This window comes from Theropithecus gelada, chromosome 3, assembly GCF_003255815.1.
Source record: "Theropithecus gelada isolate Dixy chromosome 3, Tgel_1.0, whole genome shotgun sequence".
NCBI lineage: Eukaryota > Metazoa > Chordata > Mammalia > Primates > Cercopithecidae > Theropithecus > Theropithecus gelada.
The window spans coordinates 85,137,187-85,157,742 of record NC_037670.1 but is presented as its reverse complement, the minus strand read 5'-3'; the positions used below and the strand labels follow the sequence as shown (position 1 = coordinate 85,157,742).

The 20,556-nt window shown below is 39.6% G+C and overlaps 1 protein-coding gene across 2 annotated transcripts in view; it reads right to left on the bottom strand.

Moving 5' to 3' along the window:
• HIBADH (3-hydroxyisobutyrate dehydrogenase) overlaps positions 1-15,558 on the bottom strand; it is a 141,115-nt gene extending 125,557 nt beyond the window's left edge. The window contains exons 1-2 of one of the 2 annotated variants that reach the window (XM_025379876.1): positions 15,254-15,558; positions 2,061-2,221 (exon numbers count right to left, since the gene is read on the bottom strand). In XM_025379876.1, coding sequence (XP_025235661.1) covers positions 2,061-2,221; positions 15,254-15,344 — 252 coding nt within the window. In that variant the 5' untranslated portion in view covers positions 15,345-15,558. The remainder of the gene's footprint in view (positions 1-2,060; positions 2,222-15,253) is intronic. The other variant, XM_025379877.1, reaches the window with a different exon arrangement.
• Positions 15,559-20,556: the final 4,998 nt, after the last annotated feature.

Below are 20,556 nucleotides of genomic sequence, written 5' to 3'. Positions count from 1 at the left end.
TGAGATAATATACACAAAATATTTAGCAAAAGACCTGACACATAGTAGGTGCTCACTAAATACTGTATTAGATTCTTTTCTCTGCCTTTCAAAATATCTATCAAAATATATCTATTTCAAAATAAATATCTATTTCAAAAATATCTATTTCAAAATAAATATCTCATTCACACAGGGTGAATCACCATCTCTGAAGATGGTAAAAGGCCACCTTTCCCAGATTCTCTTATTCTTAAGGTAGGCTTCCTTCATACCTACCTAAAATTAGCAACACAAAAGAAATAATAAACTTGTTGGGAAATAGAGGTAGGCCTGGTAACTTCAGAGTATGAGGTAATTCAGGTAGAGCATCAGAAAGCTCTAGAATTCTGGGAAAACACAGGAGAGATTCACAAAGCAGTGACGATCATTACAGTTGTTCCACAGACAAGCTGGAAGTGCTACAGGGATAGAGGGAAAGTACTTGTGTTGGTAACAATTTAAAAGGTCACAAGTTTCTGCTTTGCCGGTCTAGGGTAATAGTCTCCATTCAATTCCTATTCCACTCTTTGGTCAAATTTTGTATTTAATTGAAGATATTTCCTCTGTTTAGAGATGAAGTACCCTTGTTACTCTTACTAACAGATAAACCACTGTAAAACGGCAATACCAAATAGATGTGTTATCCCAGAAAATAATAACCATCTCCTCAAAATAACTACTAATTGGTTCATCTCAGACTGAATATCAACTTGAAATGCTCACCATCTCTGAAGATGGTAAAAGGCCACCTTTCCCAGATTCTCTACTATACAACTGATCAAATTTCTCCAACAAGGCTACTAAGTCCCTACATTAATTAAGCCCATAAGCCTGCTGTACTGGGAGTATAGTATCCATATTCAGCAACTGAACAGGCAGAAGCAGCCACAACACTACGCTGTAAAGTTTCAAAGTCATACTTCCATCCTAACACTACACTGCTGCCATTACCATATGGCACAAAAACCACGGAAAGGGAAAAGATTCAGATATCTAGTTGTGAAAATGGCCTCTAAGTTACCTAAAGCTGTTCTGTATCTAGGTATAGCATTTATCAGTATTTATTTTCAAGTCTATTATCTAGAAGTTGACTAATTTTTTTCTCTCACCTTTTTCTCAGGAATTTTTTAGTATTCTCTGTTTTGGGGTCACATACTATCCTCAGTTACCACTCTACAACTTGACCAAGAAGAATTTCCTCATATCTAGAAAAAACAAACTCTATATTCAGATACTGATACATGGTCTCCTATAATTTGAGTTATTGATAAAGTTTAACAAATCCAAACAACTCAAGACTTAACCAGCAGATACTATCATCCAACATGATAAACTCTAGTACCAAAATTCTTTAACATGAATGATAGCCTAAAAACAAAACACTAGAGATTCACTATAACTCAACTCTTCATTACAAGACATAGTGTTTTTAGGTTGTCTCCTGGTTTATGGCCAATAACTAATAATTATGCACAAAGTGCTGCTATATGGTGTTTACAAAGTATGTTCACATACATTCTCTCATTTGAGCTTCACAACCTAATGGCGTAGGTTGTCATCATTCACCTTTTAAGAATGAGAAAATCAGCAGAAGTGATGTAACTTGCCCCCAGTAAGAAAGCACGTAACTATCTGAACTAGAACCCAAACTAAGCTTTATATCTCTCAGTCTACTCTTGTTTTAAAGACAATTGTGCTTTTAATAACACAGGAGATTATTTCCACCAAACTAAATACTTTAACAGCACAATCAGTAAAGTTACTATCTCAGAGAACTGATATAGAGCTAAAGCAAGGCCCTCTCACCAAATGTGCAAAATGTTCCAAGTCACCCGCCAAAGAATAGATACCCCTGAGTGTCTGACGAGAACTCTCCTTTACTGCAAATCTGGATGTTGGATGTTTACATATATATAAAATTAACATTGAATCAGGTTTACAACTCCATTGGGTATACTTCTAACAAGCTGTCACTTATTTGAATGTACATTCATTTTTAATCCTCAAAATCTAAAACAAATCTAAAGAAAAGGTCTTACCTGTTCACCTGCATCTTGAAACTCTTTGCAGGCATCAGGGAACACATCATAAATAATAAGTGGATAGCCATGTTTCATGAGATTTTTTGCCATTGGATTCCCCATGTTGCCCAGTCCAATGAATCCAACTGGAGTCTTTGAAGCCACTGACCTAGAACACACTGATTTCAATACATTATTTTCAATAGGGGCAAATAATATTTTTTATTGTAAACATTCATTTAATATTAGCAAGTCAATTGTTAGGTTTTTTTTTTTTTAACTAAAAGAAACTTTTAGGACCAGGTGCAGTGGTGCGCACCTATAATCCTAGCTACTTGGGAGGCTGAGGCAGGAGGACCGCTCAAGCCCAGGAGTTTTAGAACAGCCTAGGCAACACAATGAGATCCCATCTCAAAAATACACAAAATAATAATACATTTATTTAAAAAAAAAAAAACCCACTAACTTTTAAAAGGTTAATTTTAAACTAATGGACCTAACCACATTTAAAGTTATCAACAATGTGCAGGCAGACTAACTTCTAATTATTTAGTTTTCTGGGGCACAGTCACAAAATTTTAAGCATTTTTCCTGTTTTCTACCTGTATAACATTCCTTTACCATTTTTAACACTAAACTAAATAACATTATCATTTACAAAACACCTAATATGTGATTCACTTATAATGTGAAGTATTCTATATTATCTCCCTTAATAATGTGTATAAAAGACAGAAGTATTCAATAAGACCTATGTCTTGGACCAGCTCCAAGAATGGAAAAGCTTTTCACCTTCCCACTCCCACAGTTACAGAAACCATCTCCTCCAATGATACAAAAAACAAAAAAAAATTTCAAAAAGATGTTAAACCCAGTAGAATGGAATCATCGGTTTATAAAGGTGGTCCTGGGGGAGAAAGCGGAGACACTTCCATAGGCTTTAAATGGCAAGCATAACAGTATCAGGACTTTGGTCTAACAACTCTGAACTTTCAGAAAAGAGAAACTTCCTTATTTTATTTATTTATTTATTTTATTTATTTATTTTTTTTTTTGAGATGGAGTCTTGCTCTGTCACCCAGGCTGGAGGGTAGTGATGCAATCTCAGCTCACTGAAGCCTCTGCCTACTGGGTTCAAGCAATTCTCACGCCTCAGCCCCTGGAGTAGCAGGGATCACAGGCACGTACCACCACGCCTGGTTAATTTTTGTACTTTTAATAGAGACAGGGTTTCACTCTGTTGACCAGACTGTCATTTAAAAAAAAAAAAAAAAGCCTTAAAAACTATACAGATTTTATTTATTCTTTTTCATATAAGACTTTTTGAAATTACTCTGTGGGCATATGAATCAAAGTAATGCGTTACAGAGTGGGGAGGCTTTACATTACTATGGAAATAACATTAGATGCAATTTTTCACTTTCTAGATTGAGAACTCCACTCAACAAATATTAATTGCATGAAGTACTACGACAGAGCTCAGAGATAGACACAAGCAATGTATGGTCCCTGTCCTTTAAAAGCTCAGTCTAGTGAGGGAAGAAAGAGAAATAACTCTCCTTGCCCTTTCATTTCCCAGAATTATTTTTCTTTTTTCTTTCAAGAACTCCAGCTTTAAAATTTGTAGTGCAACAACTAATCACAGTCCCTCTTTTAAGTTTCAGGTCCCCTCAACTGAACTTAATCTGCTCTTCCCTGAATTGAATCTGAATGGAATGAGACTTGTTAAAAGCAAATTATTTGAAGCCCTAATGCTTACGAACTAGAGGTCTTCTTGGGTTAGAAGCATATTTAATTCCTTTAACTTAATGATTGACTAACACTCCCATTAAATGTGGGTGTCATTTCTGTGCAACATCATTTAACAGGTGCTAAGTTTAATACACTGATATAATAGTACATTGGTATAATTTGTCTTTCTGGCCCACGAGGAATTCAGTAACAGAAAAGTGACACCTAATTGAAATTTTATTTTGATATTAAAAAAAATGAGTACACTTCATCGAGAACTCTAACTAATGCTCACAAACAAACTAGCAATAATAGCCAGAAAGAAAATGTGGCATTACTGTGCCTGACTACTGTGTTAAGGTTGAAAAGGTATAATTTAGCAATCTAAAAACGTTAGAAACTAGGAAGATTATAATTTAAAGACAGTTAATTTAACAGGCAATTCACCCTAGGTCAAACACTTCATAAGTACAGTCAGGTAGAACCACAATTCATTCACAAATTCAACAAATATTAAGCAACTATCACATGTACCAAAAGAGATGCCAAGGAAGGTAAGAGACACAGTCCTTGCCTTCAACAAGCTTAAAACCCAAGAAGAAATAAACCATGTACATAAACACTGACATAAGACAGTTAAGGATAAAAACAGAATGCTGATGAAAAATGAGAATTCAAGGTGTGGGAACTTGAGGAAGGTGGCATCTGACCTGGATATTAAGCAAGGGGTAGGATTTCAAATGGATAGGAGGGTAAGGAGAAAAAGTTCCAAATAGAAAAAGGAAAATGAATATACACAAGGAACTAGAAGGGCCATGAAGAAATGACAGTAATAGTTAATACTTGCTGTAATTTTACTACATGCCAGACACTGTACTAAGCACTTTATAAACAGACTTATTACCATATGCTATATATGAAGCCCATCTTACAGCTGAGAACCCTGATGCTTAGTGAGCTGAAGTAAAATACCCAATACTTTACTAAGTTGTAATGCCAAGATTCAAATCCAGACATTCTAATTTTAGAGTCTCCACTTGTAAACACTGTATGATACTGCCCTCTATTCTTCCTAAAGAATGCACAAAGAAACAAAACAGCAAGAGATTAAGATTTTTTTAAAAATGCAACCATAATGTGGAAGGATGGAAGGATGCTAAACAACTGGTATTTTGTAGGCAAGAGGTAGTTACTGAAATGGTGGACAAGAGAAATGACAGATGAGACTTAATACTTTAGGAACAGAAAAGAGGCAGCAGTGCACAATGAATGAACTTAAAGAGTCTGGAGGCAAGCAGACCAATATAAAAGCAACGGTAATCCTCTAGATGCCTTAGTTTGAGCTACTATAACAAATATACCATAATGGCTTAAATAACGAACACTTATTTCTCATAGTTCTGGAGGCCAGGAAGTCCAACATGTAGGTGGCAGCAGATCCAGTGTCTGGTAGGTCCATTTACTCGTTTCCCGATGGCCATTTTCTCACTGTATCCTCACACGGTAGAGAGCAGAAAGAGAAGCAGCTCTCACGTCTCTCTGTATAAGCGCGCTAATCCTATTCACAGGAGCTCTACCTGCATGATCTAATTGCCTCCCAAACGGCCGAGCTCCTAATATCATTATATTGAGGGTTACGAATTTTGGCCAGGCACATTGGCTCACGCCTATAATCCCAGCACTTTGGGAGGCCAAAGTGGGTGGATCACCTGCGGTCAGGAGTTTGAGACCAACCTGGACAACATGGTGAAACCCAGTGTTTACTAAAAATACAAAAATTAGCCAGGCATGGTGGCATGCGCCTGTAATCCCAGCTACTCAGAAGGGTGAGGCAGGAGGATCGCTTGAACACAGGGGGGTGGAAGCTGCAGCGAGCCAAGATTGTACTACTGCACTTCAGCCTGGGTGACAGAGCAAGACTCCATCTCAAAAAAGAAAAAAAAAGGAATTCAACATAAAAATTTTGTAGGGACATAAAATTTCAGTCCATAACAAAGTCAAAGTTAATAAAGTGTGGTAGCCACAGGAAAAGACAGGTATAAAAAATACTTCAAAGACAGAAACAATGGATTGGATTATAAGCTAAAATAAGGGTGAGGTCCAAAATGACAGCAAGAGAATAACGTTATCAATACCTAAGTGAAAAAATCAAGGAGATCTGGCTCAGTTTTACACAAGGCAACGATGAACTGTCAATGAGCTGAAAGACGTCCAACAGACTATTAGAAATATCATGACCAAGGTTTCAGTTATAGGATGAGAAAAAAGAGATATACATGGTAGCCACCTGTCTCAAAGTAAGAGATGAAATCTGTAAAAGCTAATAAAATCACCAGATGAGTATAAAGAGGCTGAAGGTCAAAAGCTGAACCTCTCTGAAGCCCAAGAGAATGTGTATACTCAAAAGTCAAAACCAACCCTAAGCTGAAACAGATGTTAGAATCAGGAAACAAGGACATTAAAAATTATAACTGTAGTCCATATATTCCAAAGGTAGAATTATGAAAGATATTTTTACCAATCCAAATTAAATTTCTTGAGATGAAATCTACCAATAAAATGTGTGAGATGAAAATTATACCAGAAGATTAACCAAAGAATAGATACCAAAGATTAATAACCTTGAAGATAAATCAATAGAAACTATTTAAAACACAGAGAAAAAAAAACAATTTAAAAAATAAAGAGAGCATCAATATGCTGTGAGACAGCTTCAACCACCCAAACACATATGTAACTCGAGTCCTCAAACGAGGGGAGAGAAGTGGGGCAGAAAATATATGTGAAGAATGAATGGCCAAAAACGTTCCAAAGTTGATGAAAACTACAAACACCCCATGCATCCAAGGAACTGGATGAACCCCAACACAAAAAACGTGAAGAAAACCATACCAAGACACATCACAATCAAACACATAAGAGCAGCCACAGGAAAAAAGACACACTATGTAGAAAGGGAAAAAGATAAGGATAAAGGCAGATTTTTCATCAGAAACAATGCAAGTGAGAAGACAGTGGTGCAACATTTTTTAAACACTAGAAGGAAAAAACAACTGTCAAGCTAGAAATCTATAACCAGGAAAAATATACAAATATTCTATATTCCACAGGTATGAATAAATCTCAGGGATATGGTGATGGATATGTTTACCTTTTTTTTTTTTTTTTTTTTGACAGGGTCTCACTCTGTCGCCCAGGCTAGAGTGCAGTGGCGTGATCACAGCTCGCTGCAGCCTCAACTTCCCAAGCTCAGATATCCCACTTCAGCTTCCCAAGTAGCTGGGACTACAGGCACATGCCACCACGCCCGTCTAATTTTTGTATTTTTTTGTAGAGAAGAGGTTTCATCATGTTGGCCAGACTGGTCTCAAACTCCTGAGCTCAAGCAATCAACAGGCCTCAGCCTCCTAAAGTGCTAGGAGTGTAGGCGTGAGCCACCGCACCAAGCCACACTATCCTGACTGTGATGATAGCTTCACTGGCTTATATACATCAAAACTTACCAAATTGTATACTTTATGTACAATTTATCGTATGTCACTATATTGCTAACAAAGCTGTTTTTAAAAAGTCAGTATCATATTTATAGAATCAAACAAGACAGTTCTCAATTAAAAAATACTAAAGTGATAGATTAATCAAATGTAAAGTAGGAAGTCTGAATAGATCCTTTTTAAAAAAAAGCTGGACTTTCTTAAAAAAATAATGAAATCTTGAATATAAACTGTACATTAGATGATACCATGGAATTGCTGCTAATTGGCTTAGGTAGGACAATGATAGTTTGGTTACATAGAATATCCTCATTCTTAGATTCATGCTGAAGCATTAGGGTTAAAGTGTCATGTCAGCAATTTACATTCAAGTGGAATAGGTATATATGTGGAACAAAAAAAGATAATGTGGCAAAATATTAACAACTGTTGTTTCTAAGGAAAGAGTATATGGATGCCAGTTATATTATTCTTTCAATACTTTCTGCTTCATATTTTTCATAATAAAACAAAGGGGAAAAGTTTAGCACGTCTATGTGGAAAAAATATCACAAACAGATAAAATACAAATAACAAGAAAAATACTCCAACACATAACAAAAAATAGGGCTACTTTGTTTTATATGTAAAATAACTTTAAAATCTGGAAGAAAATATAGTTTTTTTAAGTAGGCAAAAATCACGAAATGACAACAGAAAATTTGTAAATTACCCCCCCAAAAACCCTCTAAATATATACCCAACTTGTCATAATTAGAGAAATGCAAAACAAAATGATGTAATACTATTTTTCACCTGTTGGATAAGTTTTATTTCTTTGGTAAAAACTGCTCTTGGTAAGAAATAACTGATGAAAACATATGCTCTCATATACTGTCCAACTGTATATTAGGTCAACCTTTTGGATGGTAATTTGGCAAAAAAAAAAAAAAAAAATTGAACTTTTATTTAAAATTTAAATTTAAAACATGCATACTCTCTGACCCAGCAATTCCATTTCTAAGAATATATAGTACACATGAGGGGCCAGCCAACTTTGTCTTAAAGGGTCAGGCAGTAAATTATTTTCAGCTTTGTGAGCCATAAGGCTCACAACTATTACAACTATTACATTCATCTATTTACAACTATTTCATTCTGTTACAACTATTTCATTCATCTACTCTAGTTTGAAAGCAGCCATAGACAACATACAAACAAATGGGTATGGCTGTGTTCCAATACAATTTTATTCACAAAAAAGGTGCCCAACTAAGGGCCATAGCAATCCCTACTATGTATTAAATTCTGAACAACACAAAGATACAGTTTATTACACCACTGCTTGTAACAGCCAAAAAACTGCAAATAACTATATATTAATAAGGCACTTCATTCATAACTAATTATATATTAATAGGGCACTTAATTCATAACTAAATATACATTGTAGGGCACTTGATAATTCACAGTAAATAACACAATGAAATGTGCAAATGTTTAAAAAAAAAGGTGATATATTTATCTAAAATTATAGGAAAAAATCTCCAGGATAAGTTATTAAGTGGGAAAAAAAACCCCACAAAACGCTGAACATTATCTATAAGATAGAGTATGAGAGGAGAAAAAAGGATACATACGCATTAAGTTTTCTGATTTTCTGTATGGAGACACAAGAAACAGTACTTACACCTGAAGAGTTGGACTACTGGGTCAGAGTTGAAGAAAATATTACATTTTATAACCTTTCCCATTTTTTTTACCATGAGCATGTAACTTTTGTAACTACTTTTATAATGAAATTAAATACATAAAGTGGCACAGTGAAATTTAATATATGCCATGTGAATGAATAATAAACTAGGTAAGTTTCATCAAATAGGCATATGGGAATAAAAGCCAGTTCTAAAGCAATTACAAAGTAATGATGCTGATAAAAGTGGATTGTGTAAAGGTAAACAGTGTCACAGCAATCATTACACATTGCAGGTTGACTCTCTAATATTCTTTCCCCTAGATCCGAGGTCAAGTTCCAAACTGCCTAAACTAATACATGGTAATGTCATCCTTCTGCCAAATGACTAGTTCAGGAGCTGCCAGCCCTAAGTTAAAGTTCTAGAAATGCTGTGGAAAGTCTGCAAATGTAATGGGGAATGAACAAGAAATTAATGAAAGCATTGTATCTAATCAGCAAACTTCTATGACTCTCAATACCACTAAGCTAAGTGACAGCTGGGGAAAGGCACAAACAGACCACAACAACGGATTTATCAAGAAATACAACAAGAGGCTGAAAAAAATAGTATTAGGCATCAGTGAAATTCCTAATTATAAATAAGTTTGAGACTGGATACAGACAAACCTAGAGAGAGACCTAACGAAATGAGGAAACAAGAAAGTATGTCTATGTACTTGGAGGAAAACGGAGGGAGTCAAAGGACCAGGTGATGAGCATTATGTAACATTATGTTTGTTAGAACAAGAATCACAGAGGGGGTTAAATCAACCAGAAGACTAGTTCTGCTGGTGAAATCTCGGCAAGAGAATCACTCCTACTACTAAGATCCTAGAGAAGCTCAAGTAGAGTGCTGATGTTTGTTACTAAAGCTGAAGAAGTGAAGAACAATGAGGCCATGTTGGATGGGCCAACATGAATGTGAATGAAGATAAAGTTTTCAAAGGGCTCAACTCTCTTTATTTCATCTTTGCCTGTGGCAAAGTTAAAGAAAGGGCAGTATAATTAGATGACCTGATGTCAAAAGAGAAGAAGTTATTTATTGATAGTGATAATGTTTAAAATTTTATCTGAGTTGGGAAGGCCTAGGTTCCTATCCAGATAATTTCACTTCTCAGATGTATACAAGTTACTTAACTTCTCAAGACATTGTTTGATCAATAAAAGTACCTACTTCAGAAGGTTATTGTAAAGATTACTTGAGATAATGCATATAAAGCGTTCAACAGTGCCTGACACATGACAGATAATACGTATTACTTACTCTTACTAAAATTGGTCAAGAAGTAGCAGTACACGTGAAGTCCTATGCCAACTGCCCCATTTTGCCTAGTGGGTTAGAAGTAAGAGTCAAAGAGATAGAAAAAGGAATAGATGCCTGTAGGAGAAGCCCTGTATCTGGGGAAAGAAAGCTTTTAGTTAAGGTGAAGCACCTGAATAAGCACTTGGCAAATACAAAAGAAGTTGCAACCAAAGGAGCAGAAATCCATGAGCATAATGGAATGATTATTGCCCAAAAAACTTTCAAACCTAAATAACGCATCTCTCTTTAAAATAACTTCTGACAGTAGAGTGTGGAAAAAGTAGAGTTAAAACATAAATAAAACCAAACTGGGAGAAAATCAATCAACAAAATACAAAGGTGATACTGGTTGACCGGTTAAGAAACTAGCATTAGTGTCTATTACTGAGGACCAATGTAAAGAAACTAGCTAGAAAACTTGGCAAAGTTTGTTTCTAAATTTATAGATGCAAATTTACCAATCATGACCTCTTTCTCCAATGTAACAAGGGGAGTTATCCGTATCTTGACAACCTTAAGTGCTACCAAAAACCAGGTTTCACTAAGTGTCAAAATGCAAAAACTGGTAACAAGTTAATTACTTTACATTTCTGAGGCTTCTTTTCTATTCAAAGTAATGCATTTTCATTGTAGAAAACTAGAATGAAAAAGTATATAGTCATAAGGGGAAACAATCTCATTACACAAAAATAAAAACATTTTGCATGGACCTTCAGTCTTTTGACTGCATTTTTCATGGTATCATTAGGTTTTCTATACAATGTATGTCTATTTTACCACATAATACTGCATCATAAGCACTCTATCTGCTTTACTATTAAGAGTTACTAAACTAAGGGTGAGGACTTTCTCTATAAAGGCCTTTATGGTCTCTGTTAACTTATTTTAGTAATAAATACGCTCCTTATGTAATTTCACAAGTTTAGGGTCAACTTTTAGTCCCAGGACCACAAGCAGCTTTTCAGAACTTCATGTGCAGCCCCAGAAGCTAAGGTAAAGGGAAAAACTGCCATTATATATTTGATTTATCCAATGAGTTATGCTACTTTGAAAGTAAATTTCATGTATACAGAAGGACCAATAATATTAAAAATTGTATTCCTGTTTCTATACATGATGCTAATTTTTCCATTCTACCTTTGGTCAGGTGGTCACTTCAAGATGATCTGATGTGATTTATTTTTCCATGTACAAGCTGGAGAGTCACAACAAGACATTTTGTAGAGGGCCTACATCCATAGATTTTTTTCTCTGTACAAATAAGTCTGAAACTAAATTTAATTACCTTGTAAAATAACATACACAATTGTATCAAACAGGTGATGAAATAGTAATATACATACAATTTAATATTTCTCATTCCTCTATTTCCCTTTCAATGCTTTAAGTATTTTAAAATTACGCTCAGGTACAGCGGCTCATGCCTGTAATCCCAGTACTTTAGGAGGCTGAGGTAGGAGGATCAGTTGACTCCTGGAGTTCAAGACCAGCCTAGGCAACATGGTGAGACTCCATCTCCACGAAAAAAAAAAAAAAAAAAAAAAAGCCAGGCGTGGTGGTGTGCACCTGTGGTCCCAGCTACTTGGGAGGCTGAGGCAGGAGGATTGCTTGAGCCCAGGAGGTTGAGGTGACAATGAGCCATGATTGCACCACTGCACTCCAGCCTGGGCAAGAGAGAGAGAAACCCCATCTCAAATAAATAAATAAATAAATAAACAAACATACAAACATTTAAAAATTAAGATGTGGCAGGCTGGGCACAGTGACTAATGCCTGCAAGCCCAACACTTAAGGAGGTCAAGGCAAGAGGATGGCTTCAGGCCAGCAGTTCTAGACCAGCGTAGTAGGCTACTAGCCTTGTCTCAAAAAACATTTTTTTTAATTAGCTAGGTATGGTGGTGCACCCCTGCAATCCTAACTACTTGGGAAGCTGAGGCAGAAGATCACTTGAGTCCAGGAATTCAAGGTTGCAATGAGCTAAGCAGGTGCCACCGTACTCCTGCCTGGACAACACCGGGAGACCTGTCTCTAAAACGTATTTATAAAAAAATTAAAAAGATGTGCTACAACTGGCAACTTTCAGGTTTCATTTTTTTAAACAGTAAATAAATTATATAGATCCTTATATTATCATTTGTATGATATAAACATCTTAAACATACTACAAATATCCAAGAGAATTCAGAACATCACACATTATTATTTGAACATGGTTCTTTTCTTTTTTTTTTTTTTGGGACGGACTCTCGCTGTGTCACCCAGGCTGGAGTGTAGTGGCCCCATCTCAGCTCACTACAAGCTCCGCCTCCCGGGTTCAGGTCATTCTCCTGCCTCCGCCTCCCGAGTAGCTGGGACTACAGGCACCCGCCACCACACCCGGCTAATTTTGTTTTGTATTTTTTAGTAGAGACGGGGTTTCACCGTGTTAGCCAGGATGGTCTCTATCTCCTGACCTCGTGATCCGCCCGCCTCGGCCTCCCAAAGTGCTGGGATTACAGGCGTGAGCCACCGCGCCCAGCCTGAACATGGTTCTTTTTCTTAATGTCATTTGACTCCAAACTTGCAGGTAGATTTTTTTCTACTCTTTAAGAATCTAATGTCAAAAAAGTTAACACTTTTGCAGTAAACCCAAATTAACAGAAATTTAAATGTTTAAAACAATTCCAGAGAAAGGCCGGGCGCGGTGGCTCACGCCTGTAATCCCAGCACTTTGGGAGGCCGAGGCGGACGGATCACGAGGTCAGGAGATGGAGATCATCCTGGCTAGCAGGTGAAACCCCGTCTCTACTAAAAAATACCAAAAAATTAGCTGGGCGTGGTGGTGGGCACCTGTAGTCCCAGCTACTCGGGAGGCTGAGGCAGGAGAAAGGCGTGAACCCGGGAGGCGGAGCTTGCAGTGAGCCAAGATCACGCCACTGCACTCCAGCCTGGGGAACAGAGCGAGACTCCATCTCAAAAAAAAAAAAAAAAAAAGAATTCCAGAGAAAAAAACAATTGGTGAGGTGATCTAATCACTTTGTCACAAAAGAACTATTTAAAATTTATCAGAAATCTACATTCTTACAATATCTTTGGGCCAAAGAACCCAAAGTACAAGACCATATGCCAAAGTAGTCTAATCAGCACTCTTGAGGTAGGACCTCCCAGTTTACAGAGGCACCTATTAGTCTTAGGCCTCAGGCTCTTTCACCATGAACTGGTAAGAACTTTCATAACGCTAAAAGGTACATCAAGGGTTCATTAAAATACCATTAGAACACCTTGTAAAACCACTAAACAGCAAATATGTCTTCCTTGGCTAATTAGAACTGAAAGAATTGTGAATTCATGTGAAAAGTGCTGCTACTGTGGAAAAGCGTCTTTTTTTTTTTAAGGTTATCTCAAAAGTCAGGAGCATTTTTGTAGCTCAATATATAAGTTCAAATAGTGATTACATTCAGGTTTGGCATATTCTGAGTTTTTATCTTGTTACTGTGGTTCTGTATCAGACACGTGCTCTCTTGCATCTCGCCAAGCCTCTGTCCTCCAACCAGAAACGAAATTCAGAGGTTTCACTGAGGGGGAGAATGGCAAGCTGTTAAGAATTTTAAAAGTTCTTACAATTCCCGGCCAGGCACGGTGGCTCATGCCTATATTCCCAGCACTCTGGGAGGATCACTTGAGCCCAGGGGTTCAAGACCAGCGTGGGCAACATGGCAAAACCCTGTCCCTTGTGAAAATACAAAAACTGGACGGGCATGGTGGCACATGCCTGTAATCCCAGCTACTCGGGAGGCTGAGGTAGTGGGAGGATCACCTAAGCCCAGGAGGTCGAGGCTGCAGTGAACAGTGTGATTGGGCCACCGCACTCCAGTCTGGGCGACAGAGACCCTGTCTCAAAAAAAAAAAAAAAAAAAAAAGGGCAGGATGGGGGAGGCTCAAATCCTAACCTACCACACTTTTTTAACCAAACATTAGAAAAAATTAATGCCAAGATATTTTTGTGGTTAATCCTCAGTATCATCTTGCTACAAGGTGCACTGTTACAACTCTCAAACTTTCACAAGAAGAAAACGGCAGTGTCCCCACAAATCAACCAATTTTTCAATTAAAGAGGAGTCTTGGTGTGATAGAAAGTGAAGGAATTAGGTAGAACTGAGAACTACTTCCTAGATCTTGCTGGGAATATCCTGATTCACTTATCCAAGGGGCCTCATGTCCCTCGTGCGGAATATGAAAGACTGTGGATCTTCATCCTGGCTCTAAAAACTGTCTCTTCATAAATCCATGGCTAGCTTCCACAATTTACAATAGTATGAAAGAAGGGAGGCAGGATAAATTCCGCCCACAATCTTGAGGACGCTGAACATGCTTTGGTTCATAATTTGACAGAAATGACATTTTTTAGATGGCACAGTTACAGCAGAGGGGGGAAGCCCGGCTTGCTGGTCAAGGCTGACTCAAACTTTGCTGGAAGATTTACTGCCTGGCTTGTACAGACACCGCTTGTGTAATAAGGCCATTCCCTCGTACTCAAGTGGTTAAACATCAGGCCCTGCTGCCCAACTGTGTCCCCAACCCAAGGTGCACCCTGGGGGCGCTGAAAGGCCAGGGGTCGCTGGGGTGAGTGCGGGGTTGCCCCTGGAGTTGGGCCCTCCAAAAGTCCTCGGAGTCCTAACTCCAAAGCAGCATGCCGCGGTCCCAAATACTCTTCCCTTCAGCGCAAGCTCTTCCCCACCTCTTCCTAAATACCGAAAAGGGCGCTGAACCCGTTCATCAGGAGCCGGGGAGAAAGGGAGGTAAGGCAGAGGGGGGTACTCGCGGAGTGGCGGCCGGAGAAGAGGACAGGCCTTTAGGACCAGCCAAAATACTGGTTTTTAAGCCCCAGCCCAAGCGCAGCACCTCCCGAGAAAAGACTTCTTCGGCCGTCTGGACAGAAGAAGCGAGCGGCCGAAAGAAGGACAAGGGGGAGGAGGCGTGAGGTCCTTACCCGCTGCAAAGCTGCCGGCTGCCGGCCGCAGCCGCCGGCTCCAGTACCGGAGACCGGAGGCAGCTCCGAGGAGCCGTAAGGAGGCTGCCATGCTGCCCCCGCCCCTCCTCCCCGCGGTGACCGCCGCCGCCTCCTGGAGGGCCCACAGACGGCGAGCGTGTGCAGCGGGACTAGCTGGCTCGGCCACGGAAAAACCCGCGCGCGCACGCGCTCTCACCGCTCGGGGGCGGGTGCCCACGCGCGAGAGAAGGAGCGCGGAGCCGAGAGGAGCGGCCTGACGCGGCAGAGCCTGTCAATCCCCTTACGGACAGGGAAACAGACCAATCAGAACTCCCAGATCCGCCGCTGCGCGAAGGACCAATAAGAGGTCTTTTTGAACAGCGGCGTCAGGCGCCCTGGCTCTGCCCCCAAGCTCGTGCCTCGTTTACAGCCTGCGGGCGGGAGTCTCCTTGTTTACCAAAGCAGAGGGCGTGTGGGAGCAGGTGGCCGTCTCTCGCTCCCGCCTCTTTGGAAAACCTGTCCCCAGAACCGTCCTATGGAGAGCTGTATTGCGTGTTTAAAAGGACAAAACTGACTCGCAGCTTGAAAAACACTCAGAAAGCTACCATGTGTGTAATAACTTTTAAATTCATTTGATTTTGTTTAACACAACAGTTTCTCAATAAATTCTAAAAATAGTAGGAAAAGAAGTTGGTAACATTATCTTTGAAGGGAAGAATTACTGGAAACTTGCACTTTCTATTTCAAGTATTTCTCTAATACTTGAAAATTCTACAGCCTAAATCCATTTTGTAAGCAAAACTAAATATAAAATCCAGAAAGTAGTAGTATATGTATGTGTATTAGAAAGACAGTCCTTTTTTTTTTTTTTTTTTTCTTCTTTGGAGACGGAGTCTGTCACCCAGTCTGGAGTGCAGTGGTGCGATCTCGGCTCACTGCAACCTCCGCCTCCCGGGTTCAAGTGATTCTCCTACTTCAGCCTCCGGAGTAGGTGAGGTGGGACTGCAGGCCTGCGTGCGCCACCACACCCGGCTAATTTTTTGTCACTTTTAGTAGAGGCGGGGTGTCGCCATTTTGCCCAGGCTGGTCTCAAACTCCTGGCCTCAAGTGATCCGCCAGCCTCGGCCTTCCAAAGTGCTGGGGATTACAGGCGTGAGCCTCTGCACCGTGCGGAGAGACAGACAATCATTCTTCTGTCAGTTCTTGGTGTACCTATTCGAGTCTGTAAACCCCTTGAGGGTAATTGCAGGCCTTCTCATCTCCACTGACTCCACCAAAGGGTTGGAAGTCATGACCGCACCAAAGCAAAACTATATAGCCTTTGGAGAATGGCGATAAAGCAGGAAAGAGGATGTGTATGGAGTAGGTAGGGAAATGCGAACCCCAATCTGAGGAGCACAATCAACAAATTTGACTTTGACCTTTTTTTTTTTCACTCTACCCAGTAACCCATGGAGTTGAAAGCACAGGAATTGGATCATTTCCATCTGGGCTCTTTCATGTTTCTGGGCATGCTGGCAACGTTTCCAAAAACCTGTACAGAGTGCAAGGTCCCTATCTGTAACTGGGAGGAAAATAATTCCCTTCTTTGACCATCTCTCCACCCCAATCCTCTACCTGACACTAAATGAAAAGAATGAAGGAAAGGGAGTGAGGGAGAAAAAACTCATTTCACCAATTAGACCCTCTCCTAGATTTGGGTCCCCACCCCTACTAGGGGTTAATTAGTTTCTGGAGCATTCCCCACCTGTGCCTCTCTTCCTGCTTTCATCAGGTTTTAGCTGGAATAGATCTCCTGCAATCAATAAATGTGGGCCTACAGGTTTCTTTCTTGTTCTTCCTCCAGCCCTACAGATTTCTGTAATTAACTCCTGAAGTGCAATTGGCCTTTCAACTATGTCTCCTCCAAGAAGCCCTACATTGTCTCCTCCGAGAAGCCCTACACTGATTCATAAACTAAGGAATTTTCATAGGCTTCTATGATTTTTAAAAGGCGTTATGAATTTTTAAGTAATTCTTACTGTTTGAAGGTGCTTGCAAATATTATTGTACTGGCAAATGCAGTTACTGCCTATGGCTGGCTAGCTTTCTTCATTTGATTGCCCTCCTGATGCCCTTGTTTGAAAGGCACTGCAACTCCTCCCTGTGTCTTTGCCACGTGGTTTTGTTTGAAATTGTTTCAATGCCTTATAGTGGCCCCTGACTTCTGCTTCCAGGAAGATGGAGTAGATAGGTTTCTCCCTATTCTTCTAAGTACAGCTAAAAACTCGACATTATATATAAGATAAACATAGGGAAACTTTGAAAGGTGGAGAGAAGTCACACTGGCTAGGGTCCAGAGAGGAACACAGTGGGAAGTTCCTTGGGTTTTCATGTAGCCTTATGTATCCCAAACTGGGTCCTGGAGAAGCCAAAAACCAGAAACCCCAAAACGCCAAGAGGCATAGATAGACAAAAAGTGCCCCAATAAAAAGCCGCTCTTTCTAGCCAAGCAATGAAAAAGGAGCAGCCTAGCAAGAAAGAAAACATTTAGAAGATAATCACTCTACTGTAGACAGACAATACACACACACACTCACTGACCCCACCCCATAAAGCAAAGGCTGAGTGGGGAGCCTAGACTTCCACACTCTCCAGGTTGTGATGAGACACGCCAGCATCCTACCACCCCAATCACTCTACTCCTCAACCCCTCTAAGGTAATGTCAGAGAAAACCAAAGAGAGAGATGAGATTTTCATCTTCAACTGGTCAGTAATGAGTGATCCTCCACACACATCCTTCCCTAGCATCGGTGTCGCTGGAAACCACAGGGGGTGAGCCTGGGTTCCACTCCTACCTTACAGTGATGAGGTTCCCCTCCCTTTCCCTGCTTAGATGGTGTAATTGGAGGCATACTGGAGAGTCAGAGCTTTCATCACTGCCCAGTGGTAAAGATGTCACCCCTTCCCCTCCATGGTGTCAGTGGAGGCTACGTGGGGGCAGTAAGGAGCCATTCCAAGCCTTTTAAACTAAGGAAGTATCAGTGGACAACTAGTGGGGAGCTGAAACTCCCATCATTGCCCGGCAGTAACAAGGAACCACCCACCCTTGGTGTCAACGGAGGTGGAATAGGGAACCTAGACGTCTACCATGAGTTGCCATTTACAAGTTGATGCCCCCTGCCAGAACAGTGTCAAGAAAAAGATAATTAAAATAAAAGCTTAAATAATATCCAAAATATCGTAATACCCAAATGTCCAGATTTCAATAAAAAATCACTCATGATACCAGATTTCAATTAAAAAATGACTCATGATACCAAAACCAAGGAAGATCTCAAGCTGAATAAAAAAGACAATAAGTGCCAACACTGAGATGACAAGTTAAAATTATCTAACAAAGATTTGAAAGCATCCATCAGAAAATATTTCAAGAAGCAATTAAAACACGCTTGAGGCCAGGCGCTGTGGCTCATGCCTGTAATCCTAGCACTTTGGGAGGCCGAGGCTGGCAGATCATTTGAGGTGAGGAGTTCAAGATAAGCCTGGCCAACATGGTAAAACCCCATCTCTTCCAAAAAATTACAAAAATTAGCCAGGTGTCGTGGTAGGCACCTGTAATCCCAGCAACTCGGGAGGCTGAGGCAGGAGAATCACTTGAACCCAGGAGGCGGAGGTTGCAGTGAGCCACTGCACTACAGCCTGGATGACAGAGTGAGACTCTTTCTCAAAAAATAAAATAATAAATAAAACATGCTTGAATTAAATAAAAAGAAATCTCAGCAAAGAAACAACACGTAAAGAAGAAATAAATGAAAATTTTAAAACAAAAAATGCAAGAAATACAATTTTTTAACTCAACAGCAGAATAAAGAAAAGAATCACTGAACTAGAAGATAGAACAGTAGAAACCATCTAATCTAAACAGAGAGAAAATAAACTGGGATTTAAAAAGCAACAAAGCTCAGGGGTGTGTGTTGTGACTCTAACAAAAGATCAAACATTCGGCTGAGTGTGGTGGCCCACACCTGTAATCCCACTTTGGGAGGCCCAAGCATCCCTGATCTCAGGATCACCTGAGGTCAGGAGTTCGAGACCAGCCTGGTCAACATGGTGAAACCTCATCTCTACTGAAAATACAAAAATTATCTGGGCATGGTGGCAGGCACCTGTAATCCCAGCTACTCAGGAGGCTGAGGCAGGAGAATCCCTTGAACCTGGGAGGCGGAGGCTGCAATGAGACGAGATCTCATTATTGCGCTCCAGCCTGGGTAACAAGAGTGAAATTCCGTCACACACACAAAAAAAATCTAACATTCTTGTCATCAGAATCTCAGAATCTGGGAAGAAGAGGAAAAAGACTTTCCCAACAATGCCTACACTATCTAATCATTTTTACACCTATTCCTAAGATATCATTCTCTCTGTACTCACCTCCCTGATAATGCAGTACTCTCTCCCTTTCCCAGAGCACTCTGAGTTCCTCAGGTTCTCTGTTTTTCTTCTTTCGTTCCTTTTTTCTTTTCCACACATTCTAATGTCGCTTTTACACTCCCCACTTTTTAGGACTCAACTCGATATGACTTTCCTCAAGAAGTCTTTTTCTGAATAATATATAAGCAGTCATAAAAACAATCCAGTTTGATTAAGAAATTATATCTAAAGTCACTTTCAAAAACTATCAGCATCAGGTTTGGTTGGATAAAACAAAGTCCAAATGATAGCAATTTGGTTTTTCCTCTCATAAAAGCAGTGTGGACGTAGACAGAACCAGGGCCAGTTTGACAGCTCTGAGTTGTCAAAAATCCAAGCTTCTCATTTTGTTTTACTATCTAAAATGATTTTCTAACCTCATAATTACTTCGTGATCAAAGATAGCTGCTAGTGGTCCAACCATCTTGTCTGAGTTCCAGGCAAGAGGAAAGAAAAGGAGGGAAAAGTAAAGGAAAGAGGTGTGTCAACAGACTGTTCTCATTTTCAGAAGCTTTCCTGTAAGTCCCACCCTACAACTGTCCTCCCACTGGCCAGAACTTAGTCACTTAGCCATAAGATTTGGATGGCATGACAAGTCTTTGTTCTAGGCAGTTTCAAAAATTTTGGAACACAAAATCCTGGTAAGATAATTGAGTTGTGTCCTAAGATGAGAGCAAATCTAAGTACATATTATTGCATTAATTTAAATGGATTAAAGTTGGAGACATCAGTATAAACTAACTTAATATAGATACAGATGGTTACATATAGAAATGTTTTTCAATGTGTATATAGACACAGGTTAGTATACACATGTCTCTTTGCTCTGTCATCTGAGGGGGCCTAGAAG